Genomic DNA, 18,680 nt, shown 5'->3' on the forward strand with positions numbered 1-18,680 from the left:
TGCAACAGAGCAATGCCCCAGATGGGCAGAGCATCGCCCCCTAGTAGCTTGGCAGGTGGATCCCTATCGGGCGCATGCGGGAGTCTGTCTCTCTGCCTCCCCGCTTCTCATTTCAGAAAAATACAACAAAAATAAATTATGAAATAGTCATTAAGGTAAGGAATACTACAGGAGGAAGTGGTCAGTGTCCTCAATATCACTTCAGTAATTTACTAGTTGAGCTTATGAAAATGCTGTTCAGTAATTTCATAAAGGACCCTTAAGACTTGTGTTTTTTAATTTCTAACATTTCATTCACATTTTATTATCTCTGAACACAAAATCAAATACAAACTTATTGTAGATTTATTTGATAAAAAATGATTATAAAAATATTATGTAACACTGGATCCCTAAACAGCTAATATATCCAAAAGTTTAATATTGATAAAAAAATGTAATAACCTCAAGATTCTGCTTTTTTTTTCTTCTGTGTTTATACTTACCTGGTTGCCGTGTTTCCCATCTTACTGTGAAGCCCCTCTCCTTTCTTAAGTGTTCAGAATAGAAATGAAAATAGAGAGCACTGTCACTACTGAGGAGCGCAGGAGGGGGGCTGGAGCCACAGAACCTTCCAAGTTGAAATGCTGCGGAGGAGTCTCCATCATGAATCTGAAGAAACTCGTGTGGACAACTGCCCACCGATTCTAACTGGAAAAACGTGAAAGTGATACGCAGCACCTGAAAATATAAAGGTCACAAGGTATTAGTTCTCATTTCCATGTTAATTCTGAAGTAGGTCTCCCACTAACTGAGGAAGGAGGGGCAGCCCCCCTCTTCCCTGAGAAGGAAGAAAAAAAAGGAATGCAAGGGAAAGGAACATGGAGGGGTAACTGAGTCAGCCAGTTAAAGATTAATTTCAGTTCTCTGAAAGGTTGCCTGGAGCTGGTTGTAATACAAAGCAAGAAGAACAGGACTGGTACCTAGCTGAGACCAGTGGTTCAGAAACCCTTTCCCCCATCAAAACTTACCCTCCCTTCCTGAAGTCATAAGAGTGATCCCTTTGTCTAGAGGCATGATTCCAGACAAAGGGATCACAAGCCCCTTGCATGGACATATGTATTCTGTAAAAGATATATACAATATAAAATATCTAACTTCAAAGAGCTCATGGTTTATTGCCTCTTTTGGGATGACGCTGCTCCGCTGGCTATTAAAATTCTACTTCCTTCATCAAGTTGTCTGGGCGTCTCTGTCCCCCTTGATTCCTGCTACATAACTAGGAAGCCATTTACGGTGAGTCACTTTTAAGAGTTATATCTAAAATTTCCAAATTATCCACAAATACATATGGAAATTCTACGTGTTCAACGTCTTGTGTTAAAAAACAGCTTAGCCTGACCAGGTGGTGGCACAGTGGATAGAGCATCAGACTGGGATGCAGAGGACCCAGGTGCGAAACCCCCAGGTTGCCAGCTTGAGCATGGGCTCATCTGGTTTGAGCAAAGCTCAACAGCTTGAACCCAAGGTCGCTGGCTCGAGCAAGGGGTTACTCGATCTGCTGTAGCCCCACGGTCAAGGTACATATGAGAAAGCAATCAATAAACAACTAAGGTGTTGCAACAAAAAACTAATGATTGATGCTTCTCATCTCTCTCTGTTCCTGTCTGTCTGTCCCTATCTAGCCCTCTCTCTGACTCTCTGTCTGTCTCTGTAGAAAACAAACAAAAACAAACAAACAGCTAATATGTAAGGTAAGATTCCATCTATTTTTCTCTCAGATACATAACCAATTCTGCCAAAAATATAATGTTAATTAAATAAATTTTACAGCTTTATTAAGGTATAATTAATACACAAAGAACTGCACATATTTAATGTGTAAATTTCATGAGTTTGGACATATGCAAACACCTGTGATGACATCACAACAATCAATGTAATAGACATGTCCAACACCTCCCAGAGTTTCCTTCTCTCCCTCTCTCTCTATTTTCCTTTCTCTCTTTCTCCCTCCCTCTATCAACTTCATATAGTAAGAATATAATCTACCCTCTTAAGTTTTAAAGTACAAAATACCATATTGTTAACTGTAGGCACTATGTTGTATAGCAGATCTCTAGTATTTGTTCATCTAGTACAGTGGTAGTCAACCTGGTCCCTACCACCCACTTGTGGGCATTCCAGATTTCATGGTGGGCGGTAGCAGAGCAACCAAAGTATAAATAAAAAGATAGATTTAACTATAGTATGTTGTTTTATAAAGATTTATTCTGCCAAACTTAGCAAAAATCTGACATAAAGTACTTGGTAAGTAATTATTATTATATGCTTTAACTTGCTGTAACTCTGCTTTATAAATTTTATAAAGTAAAGTTACTTCCCTACTTTATAAATCACCATTACTGTGGAACCGGTGGGCAGTTAGAAAGTTTTACTACTAACAGAGATACTAAAGTGGGCAGTAGGTATAAAAAGGTTGACTAACCCTGATCTAGCATAACTGAAACTTTATAGTCTTTGAATTGCTATTTAGTAAATTAATAAAATAGATTTACCTAGATTTCATTAAACTGTTAAGTCCACTAAACAAATGCTTCCAAATCAGTAAAATACAATAGACATTTGAAAAATCTACCTTGAATTAAAATTTACTAATATTACAATTCACAAGAATTTATACCTCGATCACCTGAATAGCCTGTTGCTCACACACAGATGTTCATCACTGACCCCAGAGATACTGATTCTTTATGGACCTCTGAAACTTTCAAGGTACTGATGCTCAACCCATATTGAGTACAGACTGAGTAGGCAGGTGTAGGCATGCACAAAGTCTGCAAGTTTTCAGTGGTTGCGTATCATAAGAGATGAGGAATGAGAGAACAGGTGAAGGTAATATGAAGAGATTTGAGCAGACAAGGAGAAGAGAGCAAACATAAATTGTCTCCAAGTTGACACGTTAAGAATATATAGAAAAATATAGGACTATAGTTAATTACATATAAAAGGTTTTGTACTGACATCCTTATTTAAAATAGTCAAACAAACAAAAGAAGACTGTTCAATTTAATTTCAATTGTGATCTAAAACCACAACAGCATTTAACTAGTGAAAAAAGATATCAGGATATTTTTGAAATTCTATGCTAGGGAATTTTTAAGATTTGTTACCCAAGATTACATTATGTTTGCCCTTGAAGCCATTTTATTAAAAATAAAATAAAAGTTCATAGATTGAACTATCTTGATTTATATAATTTCTACAATATTATATAAATTGTGTTGGGGATAAAAAGATAATAGAATCACAATAATCAAGAAAACAACATATATTTTCTTATAAATTGATAATAAAAATTTCAAATTTTTTCACAAACTGTTTTGAAAGAAAATTGTTTTCAGTGTCAGGAAATAAAATTTATGAAACTAAATGGAAGGAAGGAAATTCACATAACATTCTCACTGGGAAACTGATTTTGGAGTTTATTCTATTGTGGGCTACCAGGTCCCAACGAGCCTTTCCTCCTCCTCAAGAGGAAAAATATAAAAGTTTTCTGACCTTGTACAATGACCTCTGTAATATCACTGGAAATAGTTAATAGGATTTCAAGGGGAAACCTTACCTTTTCATAAGTACAACTTTATTTCAATGAGCTTAAGAGCAGGTTGAAAAATAAATATTTGGAAAAGTTGAATAATATATATTGGAGATAAAAGCACTAAAAACTTCAGGCTCAGATCGTAATTTGAAGACAGTGCATGCAGCAATGGAGGTTCAGAGTCACTGTTGTTGAACTGCCTGGGTTTGAGTGACTGCATGCCATTCAACAAACCACGTGTTCCTGCACAAATTTCTCAGCTGCTCCAGGTTTCATCTCCTTATACATAAAATTAGCCCACATAGATAACTCCTATCTTTCAGGGTTGTGAGAGTTAAAATACAATGACATAATCTATGGAACAATTTGCATAGAACATTGGCACGTACAATGGCCCAGAGAAGGCAAACTGGTAAGAAAATCATCTGAATAACGGTTCCCATTTTTGCACAATAATCAACATTCTTGAGTGATCATCTACAAACACTACTATCTCAGTAAGAACATGCCTTTACAAATCACTGACTTGCAGTTAGCCATTCCATGTGGAGAATCGTCCATACTGGACCAAGCTTGGACTTTGGAAACAAACTTGACTGAAATCCTACTAGTCCAATCACTAGCTAAGGGGTGTTTTTAAATAGTTAGTTTCTCTTAGTTTCCATTATCTCATCTATAAAATGAGAACACTATTCCTTATTTCAAAGAGTTCCTGTAAGGTTAGAGAAAGGTATTAAATTGCCTAGCCTAAAGCTTGACATTTAGTAAATCCTCAGTGTATGATAGATGAATTATCACTATATGTATTTTATATAATACATATGCATGTCACATAGTCGCATATATAAGTGAAACCTACATTGGATGGGAGACACTATAGTTACCTTTCTCTCTTCAGTTCGGACAACCCAGAAGCAGTTAACATCATGAACATAACCAACATCAGGGCTCATATAGCTGAAGCTTCCATTCACCCCCGAGAGGGACCCTCCACAAACTGCAAAGGAACAGAAAATCAACTGTGTTTTTCAGAGGCTCCTAGAGGAAGAGGCAAGGCAGCTCTAACCCTGCCAATGAACTGCTTAAAGAAGTCTGAGTAATTAACACTAGAGACAGAAGTCCTGCCATTCTTTTGTCTCCCCATCCCCCTTTTCCTTGATCATCCACCCAAATCCCACTTCTTGTTCAAACTTCATGTCTCTCCATCTCCACCATGAACTTCCCTGCCTCTTCGTGTTGTCTCTGCCTCCCATTCTTTCTACCTCTGTGATTCTTGTCCCCACACAGTTGAGTTCTTTTTTTTTTTTTTACACAGAGAGAGAGTCAGAGAGAGGGGTAGATAGGGACAGACAGACAGGTACAGAGAGAGATGAGAAGCATCAATCATCAGTTTTTCCTTGCGACACCTTAGTTGTTCACTGATTGCTTTCTCATATGCGCCCTGACCGCGGGCCTTCAGCAGACCGAGTAATCCCTTGCTTGAGCCAGAGACCTCGGGTCCAAGCTGGTGAGCTTTTTTTTTTTGCTCAAACCAGATAAGCCCACGCTCAAGCTGGCAACCTCGGGGTCTTGAACCTGGGTCCTCGGCATCTCACTCTGAAGCTCTATCCACTGCGCCACCGCCTGGTCAGGCCAGTTTAGTTCTTATCATTAGTTCTTGTCTCTTCTCTGCCATTTGGTATTAGTCTTGTCTCCCCAACAGATGAGCAGATAATATATGGAGACAGTATTTTACACTTTTGTGTTACTCCACAGGGTCTATCACAGCCCTGAACACAATGTGAAGTCTCAGTAATGTGCTGATTCAGAATTAGGGGCAATAAGTGAGGGGTGGAGAAGTTATAAGAGGCTCTATGGTGGAGGTTGAATGTGACATATACATGAGGGACAGATACATGTGGATGGGAAGCAAAGAAAAAATTTGGAGAGGTTTGAGGGGAGACTTCTCGGAATAAAAGAACAAGTAGGATATTCATGGTGGTACATGGGGTCTGGTAGAAAGGAAAGATGTTTGGCTTGAAAGGGAGTCTTTTTAAAGAACTAATAAAATAAGCCTAGATGGATTAGATGAGGTGTGGTTATAGAAGATAATTGGAAAACTGTCCCAGTCTTTATTTAACAGGCACTGGGGAACCCAGTGTATTCTAGAGCAGAAGAATAACATGATTAAGTGGAATGTTCTGAAGAAATGGCTGCTCTAAAGGAAACTCACCCTTAGAAAATTACAATACCTTAGCACATTTTCTTTTCAGAATGAACATAATGAAAACAGCAGCCCTGTCTTGGCATAACAGTTGATTAGAGCTTTGTCCCTACATACCAAAGTTGCAGGTTCAATCCCCATCCAGGGCACATATGAGAATCAACCAATGAATGCATAAAGAAGTGGAACAACAAATTAATCTCTCTCTCTCTCTCTCTCTTCATCTCTTTCTAAAACCGATAAATAGGCCTGACCTGTGGTGGCACAGTGGATAAAGCGTCGACCTGGAAATGCTGAGGTCGCCGGTTCGAAACCCTGGGCTTGCCTGGTCAAGGCACATATGGGAGTTGATGCTTCCAGTTCCTCCCCCCTTCTCTCTCTCTAGCTCCCTCTGTCTCTCCCTCTCCTCTCTAAAATGACTTTTAAAAATAAATAAATAAATAATGGTAAAAAAAAAGAAAACAATATTTTTTTCTTTGAGGAAAAGGTATTTCTAGCTCAAATTGAATATTTACATTTACCTCATGACTTCTATATACTTTATGTAAGGGAATACTTAGTTGTAAGCATTTGAGCAACTAGACAAGAACAAAGGTTCAGTAGAAAATCTGTAGTAGGATGTATTATCATTAAATGATAATAAGTTTCTTAAGCTGTGAGCATCTGTGGTATAAGAAATGCTGAGCATACCTTGCTGTGGAATCTGACAGAGAAATCCAGTCCAGAAATGTGTGCACTCACAACTGAAAGAATTAATGCCATCAACACATGTCCCCCCATTCAAACAGGGGTTGCTCAGACACTCATCGATGTTTTCTGTGCAGTTGATACCAGCCCAACCTGACTCACACTTACAAAGATAACCAGAGACTGTTTCCTAAGGAAAGAAAAAAACAATGCCATGAAACAAACAGATAGACAACAACCTCCAATCAACCTAAATAATAAAGAATAGTGATAGTATGTGATGTATGCAGCACGTGTTGAGTCACAAGCAGCTTCCAGTGGTCTAATTTGTATTAATATGTTTAAATGATGATCGCTGAGTATAATAATTTAGATCTATTTAAATCAAACTGTAGGCTTTGTTTTACTACTTTGTAAATCACTAAAAGAAAAAATGAATTCATTTGTTTTACCTGGAAATTAAATGTACCACTAAATTTTATCTGAAAGTTATTGACAGTTCTTTATCTTAAGCTTAATCATTACCTTAAAATTAATATATCATAGAACACATATTGCATAGATGTGAAACTAAAATTGATTCTCAAGTACTCTATCTCTTCAGGCAGAATAAAGGACTCACAATGCATTGTCCATTTAAACAGGGGCGACTCAGGCAAAGATCACTGAGTTGTACACATCCATTTGGGCCAAAACCATTTCCAGTATATCCCGGGAGACACGTACAGAGAGGTAAGGAACCTGTTCAGAAATAAAAGTGAAAGTGTAAATACAGGGCTCCTCGATTCAGATCCAGTGACAAAACTCAGTCTCTTTTCTAGACAAGAAATTGTCAAAGTCAAGTGTGCATATCCCTAGGGGTAGGCAAGACAAGGTATAAGGAGAATATACTAGAATCTTTATTTTTCTATTTTTACCTTAAAAATAAGAAAAGCATTACATGTCTGCAATATTTAATACATGAACTGACACTGACCTGTGTGTCATGATCCTGAGTTGTGCACAAATGTGAGGTACAGTAAGGGAAAGGGGGGTTCTCATCATGGGGGGCTCACAGCAGAAAACAGTAATCTTATGATGACCGTATCTGTTGCATGTACCATACATATATTGACTAACTTAATCCTCTCAAGGAGGTATTATTATTATCCCCATTTACAGATAAAGACAACGTTTAAATGGTGGAACCAAGGGAAAAATCAAAATCCCAGTAAGTCTTTTTCCAGATTCATGTCCCTAACCACTTTAGCATTAAATAAATATTTAAATAATCACAAGTATGCTTATATGTGTGTGTGTGTGTGCATATATATGACGTGTTAGTAAAAATAAGAGTAGTATTTTAAACTAGTAAAAGATATAATACATTGATAAATAAATGGAGTTAGGGATAGCCAGCCATTTGGATGAAAATATCAAGCTAGATCTTGATTTAATGCTAGAGATAAAAATAAATCCTAAAGAGATCCAAGATCTTCATGTTTAAAGTCCTGGTCAAGGCGCATGGAAGAAACAACTGCGAGCTGCTTCCACTCCTCTCCTCTGCCTTTCTCTCTCTCTCTAAAATTCAATTTAAAAAAGTCTTAAAAAAAATGCCAGGAAAAATATGTGTAAACATAAGACAGATAATGAAATAATGCCCTCAATGCATAATGAAATTTTACAAATTAATATGAAAGGAGATGAACAGAGGACATGAACAAATGGAAAAAATGGCCAGTAAATATATAAAAATCATTATTAGTTATCAAAAACTTAATTTTGACTTAATCAAAATTAAAATATAGGAAGGCAAATTTTGCCTTTAAAATTGACTAAAATGAAAACTAACATTAGTATTCATTATTGTCAAGGGTGGAGTAAACATATATTTGTTGGTGAGTTTATAAATTGATACATTTCTGAAAGAAAGTTGAGCAATATATTAAAAATTATAGGAGTTGGAGATCATTTTACACAGCATTGCAGACACTGTTGGTTATCTGCCTACCTCTATTTTTCCATTCCTTGTTCTTTATTTTAATTGGAGATATGGGCTCCTGAAATAAAGACTACATATTCCAGCCTCCCTTATAGCCAAAGTCAGCCAGCAGACTTAGTCCTGGCCAATGACATAGAAATAAAGTATCTTTACAGGCAGTGGACATGTCTACCTTCCTCTTTTTCTCCTTCCTGCTTGCTGAAATACAAGTATGAATTAATTAGCAGACTTAATTACTTTGGAAAATAATTGCTATCTTAGAACAGATCATAAAAGAGCATAGTCTATTGCATTTTTAACAATCTTAATGTATAGATTTTTAACATGGATTAACTTTTGGCTTAAAGATCAAAATAAAAATTTTTAGGATAGAGAATTTTAGTTTAAAAATGTTGATTTGTTTCATAAGGTCATATTGAAATACCCCAAATCAGAGGAAGAGATGAGTCATTACCTAGACCCGGGGAGCAGGACGCATGTGGGTGGCAGCCTCCATTGCTGACCGAGCAGATGTCTATGAGTGTGCACACTCTTCCATCGCCCTGGTACCCTGGTCGCAGCAGAAACAGGGGTGTGACAAACAACGTTAAAGATATTCAGGAAGAAGAATCCAAATCTGAGAATCGGATACTATGATCCAGACTAATCAGAGATCCTCTATCATCAAACAGAAAATGTAAATTTAAAGTGTCATAAACAAAATTTCATGATTAAGAAAAAGGACTACTAGAATTAGGAACCTGCTTTCAGAAACAGTGTTCTCAGTTGTTCCTAATTACAAAAAATAACCAGTAAAAATAAAAGGATATATGAAACTGCTGGTAGACTTAGAAAATGCTGACACTAAAAATGTTGACATTTTTTAATTACAGTGACTTGATGATATTAGAGCTAAATTATTGCAGAGTCCAAAGTACTGTTGTTTTGTGGTAATGAAACATATAGTGTTTCAGTTAGTCCCTTAGAACTCCTTGAACTTCCTCAATTTAGATTAGAGAATAGCAGTAAAGACTTCTTTCTATAACAGAGGGAGAACAAATATGTATTACCATGCTTACTATTGTGCTTATTTAGTAAACATTATATGTAAAACACCTGACATATAAATTATATTAATAAGTTATTTGTGGGAACAATGGAGCTGTAGGTCTGTGATTCACAAAGAAAATTTTCCAAATTCTGCATTATCTCAGTAGGTTACTTCAGTTTTTAAAGGCTTGTTGTTTTGTTTTAATATTCAAAAGTTTTCAATTCCTTTCTTATGCTACAACTATGCTAATGTGTTCTGAATTCATAAGTGAAGTAAAGCTTTCCAGACCATTCAGTTTATCTCCTTAGAAGTCATATTTAAAATGGAGGAAAAGGTCCTGTTATAAATGTATGATTTGCCTGTGATGGAATCAGGAAATTTAGTGTAGTACCTGGTGGACAGGCCTGACAGTGGTAAGATCCAGGTGTATTCACACACTCAACAGGTGGAACCACAGAACAACCGCCGTTATTTATCTCACATTCATTGATATCTTGGCAATCATATCCATTTCCTTGCCAGCCTAGAAAAATAAGAAGATTTAAAAAGTTATCTCTAGCCCTGGCCAGTTTGCTCAGTGGGTAGAGCACCAGCCTGGTGTACAGATGTCCTGGGTTTGATTCCCAGTCAGGGCACACAGGAGAAGTGACCCTCTGCTTCTCCTCCCCTCTCCTCCTCCTTCTTTCCAACTTGCCCTCCCACAGCCAGTAGCTCAACTGGTTCAAGAGTTGGCCCCGGGGCACTGAGGATAGCTCGGTTGGTCTGAGCACTTCAGCCCAAGTGCTAAAAATAGCTCAGTTGATTCAAGCCACCAGCCCCAGACAGGAGTTTCCAGGTGGATCCCAGTTGGGGCGCATGCAGGAGTCTATCTCCCCTCCTCTCACTGAAAAGAAAGAAAAATTTAACTCTATAAATGAGTCAACAAAAAAGAAAACAGTCAGAAAACATGAAAACATGCTTAACTACAAGGAACTATAGATTAAAATGAGATACCATCTACCAATCAGATTGGCAAAAATTGTTTAAAATTTTTAGAACCAAATTCCAGCAAAGACGTCAGCAAATGGAGTAGTACTGTATGTTGGTGGTCAGAAGTTAAGCTAATAAAACCTATTTGGATAGAGAGCTAGCGGTATTTGTTAAACTTCTTAAAATACATACCTTTTGACTACCAACTCCACTTCTTAAAATTTATTCTATGGTGATAAAACTGTCAGAGTATGAAGATATAGGCAAGCAGATGTCTATGGAAGTATCGTTTTAGTTGGGGGAAAACTCTTAATAGTCAATAGGGGCATAGCTGATTATATAATGCTCATCTGTACCACTGAATACTACAAACTATTTTTAATAACTGGCACACATATAGAGAAAGAAATAAAACTTTAGGATAATATGCAGAGTGTGAGCCCAATTTGGGAAAAGAATTTTTTTGAACCTGCATGTGTGTCCATGTGTTTGTATGAGTTAAGGAAAAGTTGGCAGAGCAGCAAGAACAAACTGCTAACAGTAGTCTCATTAGAAGGAAACTGAAACTGAAAAGACGGAATATCATTTTACATTAAACAGTTGTTTTACTCAGGTGTTACAAGTTTCATTACTCATAAGTCAAATGATCAAAACTATAAGAATTTTTCAAACCTTTTAAATCTTTTAAAAATCTATTTTCTTTGTAATAGGCAGAGCGCCCTTCCAAAAATCTGCCTAAGAAATTATCATATTTGTGGGTGAAGAAATGAATGCACAGAAAAAAAGCTGAAAGGAAATATTGCCAAATGTTAATGGTGTTTTCTGAAGGATAAGACTATGGGTATTTTTATTGTGTTTTTCCACATATTTTTGTAGTTTCTTTATATTTTATAAGCAGCGTATATAGCTTTGATAGGAAAAAATAAGGTGATTAATTGCAAAACAAAAAGTTTTTGTTTCTCTTTTTTCTCTCCAACAATAAAAAAATGTAAGAACACACTGCCCATCTTATAATTTAAATAATTTCTTTTTCTAATCTTTGATTTTTAATTATTGTCACTGTAAGGTATTTTTCCCCACCAAGGAAGAAGGAAGGGCGTAGCCACAAAGAGTGGAATCATAAAAGCTTTATCTAGTACAGCGCTTCCCGGAAGATGTTCTCTGGTCCAGGGGACAGGGGCCAGAGAAGTCTCCTGGAGGAAACCGCGTGGGGGAAATCTAAAGGGTCGTCGTTAGGGTGGTGGAGCTAATAGGATGTGGCGAAATTTCATTGGCTGACAGATGGTCGCTCTTTTCCAAAGGACTCCTGGGAAGTTTCTTTTGGCGCATATGGGTGTGGGCGGTTCTAGCCAAACTTCCCCCATTGCCAACCAACCTCACAGTCACTGTCAAATTATCTTCAAGAATGTGACCATTTGCAAATTTTGCTAGCCCCTGAGAACTAAGAGGGGGAAAAAATTTTTACATGTTTTTTTTTCCCAATGTCTTTCTAGTTGTACAAGATCTAAATAGGATCTGGCCAGTTGACACAGTGGATCAAGTGTCAGCTAGCATATGGATATCCAGAGTTTCATCCCAGTCAGGGCACACAGGACAAGCAACCATCTGCTTTTCCCTCTCTCCCCCTTCTCTCTCTCTTCCCCTCCTGCAGTCAGTGGCTGGATTGGTTCAAGCATCGGCCCCAGACTCAGGTTGCTGGTGGATCCCGGTCAGTGTACATGCGGGAGTCTGTTTCACTATCTTCCCGTGTCTCAATTAAAAAAAAAATCTAAATGTATAACATGAAATCACTAAACCAAAAGTCACTAAATAAAGGAAGAGTTGGGTGGGGTTCTTTGGTGAGTCAGAAGAACAGTCTGCAGCAGCACAGCTCAGATCCAGAGCCAGGCAGACCTGAGTTTGAATGCTGGCTGCTTACAAGCTATGTATGTAATCACAGTTGTTTACCTGTTCTAAGTCTCAAGTTTCTATGTTTTAAAAATAATACTAATTGCTACCATTTCTTGGTTTTGTTGTAGTTGAAAACATAAAATTACCTAGCACAGTCCCTTAACAACATTTCCCTAAAAGAATAGCTACAAATGTTATATTCTCTTGTGCTCCCCATCTAAGATCTCCCAGGGAGTGCAGAGGAGCCTTGTAAACTCTCTGAGGTCTGGTTAATTGTTACCAATGCACCCAGGACAGTGCTTTGCTCAGAGTAGGTGAACTATGAATATGCATTAAATGGAAGATAATGATCCCATATAATAGGGGATGAAGCTTGGACTCAAACCCTGGCAGTCTCTAAGTCCAGAATCCACGTTTTTGACGACTCCACATTTGACCTCCCCTGGAGATTTGGTCCCTGCATGTCTGTGATGGAGCTAGGCATCCCCATTTACAGCATGGCCACAGGATCTTCTAAAGACACACTCAGGTGAGAACTGCTGGACTCTAGTGGAGCCACTAAGAGGCAAATAACTGGCCCAAGTTTACAGACATCTGGCTAGTATAAAAGATGGAACTAGAGCATGGATCTTTCGATCTCAAGTCTAGTCAGTTGATGGCAACATAGAATGTTTGATCTCACAAACTACGGCTACCCCTGCCCCCTGTGTTCAACCTTAGCACAGTGTGTTGGGAACAAACCTCTCAATTCTATTGTTGAATTGTTATAGTGGGAGAAGGATCTGCAGTGGGCGTCAGTGACATAGGACATGAAACTGGATTGGAAAGCCTCTGACGCATGATCTGTTCAACCTTCGGCAGCGGAAGGAAATTGGTCCCAGCACCTTGCCAGGCTGGCAGGCAGAGCACGGCATGGTGCATCTGTCTGGGCGTCGACATGGCCACGTACCTGTGGGACAGGCCCCACAGTAGAAAGAGCCTGGAGTATTGATACACTGCACGAGTGCTGAACAGGGCGCAGGCCAGACGCTGCACTCGTCTCTGTCCAGCGTGCAGGCGGAGCTGTTCTGTGGCGACGTCCACCCCGCTTCACAGATGCAGCTGTACTTGGGCTGCCAGGGCGACAGAGTGCGAATAGAGACAATCAGGAAATGAGCACACAAAGCTTGGAAAGCCTCACCAAGCCCCCACGGCTTATCCCCTAACGTTCATTCCCATTAGGCCAGTGGAGTGGCTTCTCTTTTCCATCTCATATGATTAAGCATTTAGACCAGACCACACAAAAAGAGAAACATCTTTACTTTAGAGTCAAGGAAACCTGTAATTTGCCCCAAAGATGCCAGGGAAAGAGCAGCAACAATCAAGAACTATGAGTCAATATAATTAAAGTCAATCAACTCCGCCTGCTATGTTTTTAGAGGAAAAAACACCCATGTAGGCACTGACTTTGGAAAATCAGTTCTGTTTTTTTGTTGTTGTTTTTTTTTCTTGTAAGTCTCCCCTTTCCTTCCCATCCACCATCACTGGACAGGAACCATTTTCCATCACGTAAGTAGAAAGAAAAAAAATAGAACTAAAAATAAAGACCTGAAGGTCACATGCAAGGCCAAGAGGCAGGGACTGAGCAACCTTGAGGGTCAGGAGTCAGGTTTGTCAGGCACCAGAGCATAGGGATGCTCAGGCCAAAAAAACCCAGCCTCCCTAAAACTGCATGTCGCTGACAAGAGCGTGCCTTTTGTGTTTCCACATCTTGTCACTGTTAAAACTCACAAGGCCTAGAGAAAGTCATACCTCACAGAGAGATTCATGAAGGAATAATAAAAATGTTAGTAATTTATATAATGAAATCTTAACTTCTGGGTCCAGTTTTCTGCTTATTTACTGACAACTCTCAGCCCTTCCTCAACTGTGCCCTGTTTACGGGCAGGAAGTGACTTCCTCTCCACAGCCTCCCAGAGCCATGCTTGTATACAGTCTCACAGGATGACAACCAATAACCCTGACTCCCTGCAAAGAGTCACGGTCCAGAAAGGACCCACCTGTCCAACCTGTACACGAACGAGATCCTCACAGATGCCGTGGACACAGAGCGCCTTGGAGCCTCCTTCACAGTCATCGTATTTGGATGCACACTGGGGGCCATGTGTCTCAGGTGAGCAGTGACAACTGTCAGTTACACAAGAGCACAATGTCAGGGCTTGTGTCAGGGTGAGTGCCTGTTCCTTAGCATCAATAAAAATAATAACAATAATTCCAATGGCAGGTCAATGACATTCACATGGGATCATAAACGAGTACACCAAATACACTGGCTGAAGTCTTGGAAGCAAGTCACTCTGCTTTGCTTCAGACAGTGCATTGAGTAAATGTGTTATCTTATCAAATACAGTGTGAGAGTAGCATGGCTTACCATCTAGGAAAGATTGCCACTGTAAATTTTTCTGGTATCATGTCATTCAATCTTTCAAAGGTCAGACATCTATAAATTTAAGAGTTTGTTCAAGATGATCAAGGGAGAGATCAACAAGTCCATTCATTGTCTGTTCAAATGGACCCACTGGTAAGCACAGATGACCTTGACTGAACTGAGAAATTCCTGCATGCTCTCTAGCAATGAACAACCCTGCAAGCAATGTGATCTCCACATCAATGATTATTATTACACTGCTCACAAAAATTAGGGGATCAGGGAATGTGCAGATTCTCTAGGTCTTATAGCCTTTTGTACAGTGCATTTACACCAATGAAATAAAAGTTGGTTTTGCTTCTCATTTGCATAATCAATCAACTTTCTTTGACTTGTTTGCTTTCCTGATGTTTTTAATAAAAAAAAAAAATCAAAATGCTTCTTTTTTTTATTGCTTCATATTCATTTTGAAATATTCCCTAATTTTTGTGAGCAGTATATATTATAAAGGGAAGTACTTCTAATATCCATGAGATGTAGTTGACACAGTAACACTTCTTTCAGGGTCATATTTTAACTCACAAAATGTAATCATTACATAATAGCTTAAGCTACCAGTAGGTGCTTTGTTACAAGAAGGTTTCAGCTCAACAATAACCAAATGAGCAAAGTTGTTTTAAGTTCTCTTTAAGCTTTGTGTAATTCTCAAAAATTACTGAGATAGTTTTATACCCGCACTGCATAAGAAAGGCATTTGGAGGCCACAGAAGGGGTAGAAAAGTCACCAAGCAAGTCTTATTTACACATATCTGAGCATAGTGGATGGAGAGAGCCAGGCCCAAAGCTCACTGTTTGCCTAACCTGAATGTTGGGCCTCATGGAGGAAACTGACCACAGGGGCTGGGGTCAGAGGTGAGGAACTGGGAGGAGTTGCATGGCCATGAACCACAAACTTGTTTCTGAGTATTCTAGTATTCTGGAAAAGGAGCCACACTACGAGGTAAAGAAGCTCTTTTAACAACACACATTGATTGAGGATCAAAGAGTTCAGCTGATGTCCATGGATGAAAACAAACTGTGACTGACAGTGTGGGAAACGAGTCTGGCTGTTTCAGAAGTCACATTCTGGGTGCAGAACTTGGTGTACCCATGGAGGAGCCCAGAAACAATTGCTGGGGTGGTATCTTTGAGCGGGTTCTATGGAAGAAGATACCAATGAGGTGGCCAGAGGTGGAGAGTAGAGATAGGACGAGCAGCATTCAGGCACTCACAGGAAGCACTGCCAGCCCTAGCAAATAAAGCTACAGGACACCCAGTAAAATTTGAATTTCAGATAAATGAATACGTTTTTGGTACATATACACCTCTTGCAATTTGCAATACCAATAAATAATTGTGTAAAAGCTGTTCCAATAAATAATTACATTTCGGAGCATTCCAAGGTTGCCTTTCTCATTAAGATTAGGTAATAGTTAACAATAGGTAAGTAAACTTAGAAATTTAATTCTTTACTCCCTACCAAAAGTTACTTATTTATTTTCCTTTCCTCTCTTTTCCACACTCTCCCTCTCATATTCTCTTCCCTTTCCTCTGTGCTGTCCCACCTTACAAAGACTGTTCTTTCAGAGAATGTGGTTAGATTCTTAGAGATTAGAGAACTTCAGACTATTTCATATATATATTTGAGTACTTCATTCATGTGACTCCCTTGCTAAAAGTTTATCACCACCTCCACCTGCCAAAAATACTTTTTAAATCCTTAACCGACTATTGCTAGCTTTCTGAGTCTATCATGCATGAGAGATCTGAGTGTTCTGGACTTCATGGCACATGCCTGGCCAGGTTTAAACTCTGACCATACCTATTAGCTGTTCATCTCAGACAATGTAAAAACTCCCTCTGCCTCTATTTCTTATAAAATAATAGTTCCAATAATAAGCAGTATTTTAACCATGGAATCTAAAGGCATTTTCCTGCCAGGAGTGCTCAGGAAATTGTGTTTATTTTATCACTAAGTGCTTTATTGGAAAATGACTTAAGATTTGAAGGAGGTTCTGATTCATGGACTTGTAGTTAAATCCTTTTCATTATCTCTCTCTTCCTTCTCTTTTGCTATTGTCACTTGGAGGTGAGTTCATTTTAATCCCATACTCTTATCTAAATAGCTACAAAGTATACTTCTTTCATTTAAGCTTGGATAATGTATAAGAAGAAAAAGGTGGGAAGCAAGAAGCCAGGTACAACATCAGCTTCCTTGCTGTGATCCTCAAAGACAAGCAGTATTAACCCATTTTACTGGCAAAGCTCACATTGCCCAAGGTCACAGAATTCATTTGCAGAAGATGAATTAAAATTTATGTCTGTTACTACTGCACTGTTGTTTTTTCTAGGTCACATTCTCACATTCAGAAAAGTCAAGTTAGTTGAAGACTATCCTTTTTATGTCTTTTTACTTTTAACATAACAGTGTTTGTATGTTGTTGGGCAGATAAAATATATGCTCACTTTGTTAAAGATGGCGCTGCCCACATGGAAGCCCGTCGCCCAGGTGATATTAGTTGCCCTTCTTGCTTGGAATGGGTGCGATTATATTAATGTGTGTTGGGGTGGGCTGTGGGCAGGCAGGATCCTTGTAGCCTGGGCCTTGGTTTTAGGACTAAGCCTTTCCCACCCTTTTTGATGTGGGGTGGTGCACTCTCATGAGGAATCCCATTATGCCTCAGATAAGTGACTTTGTATCAGAGACTTCCTTATTTGTATATTGGATTAAAAGTTTTGATTTCTACACTATAAAATGGGGGCAGACCAGGAGCTTGCTCTCTTGGTTCCTGAGATTAGCATTAGAGAGGAGAGCAGAGAGCAGAGAAAGGCCACATGGAGGAGGCCAGGAGAGGCAGCCAAGAGGGCGGAGTGCTGAGAAGCCAATTTGTGCAGAGTTTGTGCAGGGAGAAGGAAGGAGATGGGGAACAGAGGTGAATAAGTCTGGTGAGCTAGAAACCTTTGATTCTAGGAGAACTCAGATAAATCAGTAACTTTATGAGCACTGAATGATTGAGTTTTGGAGCCCTGTGTGTGTTTTTACTTGCCCACTGGGTGCAAGCTAGGATTAAAGATGATGGCCCATCAGTTCTTGGCTCCGTTGTTTCTTTACCGACTGTCCAAATCCAATGCAAACCTGCATGGGCTGGGCAGCTGTGATGGTGGCCCTGGCTACTGGCTTTATATATGTAAAATATATTATCAACGTATCTGGAAATGACTTTTTAGAAAAAGAGTAATGAATTCTATACCTCCCTGCAGAAGTCGCCTTAATGACCTGTTGCTGATTTGGTTCCAGCCAGACAAAACTAGGTTTTTCAGTCTTCAAAAACACTGTAAGTGAATGTGGCAATGGGAAGAGGTCAAATATACTTTCCTAGTCATAGTTTAACTTGCTTTAGAGTTCATGGTTCAATATTAATATAGCTGACTAACTCAAAGAAGTAATAAGTTTAATACCTAACTACCATCTGAGCTAAACCCGGACCATCTTCATGATTTAAGCTCTCCATGTTTTAAAAATCCACCAGTGATAAGAATGGAAACAAATAAAATAAAACATGCGAATCACCCTTGTGTTCCTGGGGTAAGAACAAACAAACAACAAATTAAATTTCTTTTCCTACAAAGCCTTCTCAATCTAAGCCTGAAGTATATAGTATACAACACCCATGCATGGCAGATTTGGACCTCAGGGTGGTCTTAACCCAAAGAAAGCAGAATAAAAATCAGTTCTTCAGAACAAAGAGGTGACATCAGCACCGAGGAAGTGGCAAAATATTATCTGTGAGCTGACTGAGGCAATGGAGGGCGGACCTGGAGTCACCAGACCTCCTGGGTAGAAGCAGACCATGGTCTCCTTTGCTCTACTTCCATTACTCTAAAAAATCATTT

At 38.9% G+C, this 18,680-nt stretch overlaps 1 protein-coding gene across 1 annotated transcript in view; it reads right to left on the reverse strand.

Annotated features, from left to right (window-relative positions):
* Nucleotides 1-18,680, reverse strand: part of CUBN (cubilin) — a 306,316-nt gene that overhangs the window by 277,935 nt on the left and 9,701 nt on the right. The window contains exons 7-14 of the mRNA XM_066384573.1: nucleotides 14,380-14,506; nucleotides 13,290-13,452; nucleotides 9,873-10,004; nucleotides 8,906-9,001; nucleotides 7,093-7,211; nucleotides 6,474-6,660; nucleotides 4,465-4,577; nucleotides 486-720 (exon numbers count right to left, since the gene is read on the reverse strand). Coding sequence (XP_066240670.1) covers nucleotides 486-720; nucleotides 4,465-4,577; nucleotides 6,474-6,660; nucleotides 7,093-7,211; nucleotides 8,906-9,001; nucleotides 9,873-10,004; nucleotides 13,290-13,452; nucleotides 14,380-14,506 — 1,172 coding nt within the window. The remainder of the gene's footprint in view (nucleotides 1-485; nucleotides 721-4,464; nucleotides 4,578-6,473; nucleotides 6,661-7,092; nucleotides 7,212-8,905; nucleotides 9,002-9,872; nucleotides 10,005-13,289; nucleotides 13,453-14,379; nucleotides 14,507-18,680) is intronic.

Source organism: Saccopteryx leptura, chromosome 5, assembly GCF_036850995.1.
Source record: "Saccopteryx leptura isolate mSacLep1 chromosome 5, mSacLep1_pri_phased_curated, whole genome shotgun sequence".
Classification (NCBI taxonomy): domain Eukaryota; kingdom Metazoa; phylum Chordata; class Mammalia; order Chiroptera; family Emballonuridae; genus Saccopteryx; species Saccopteryx leptura.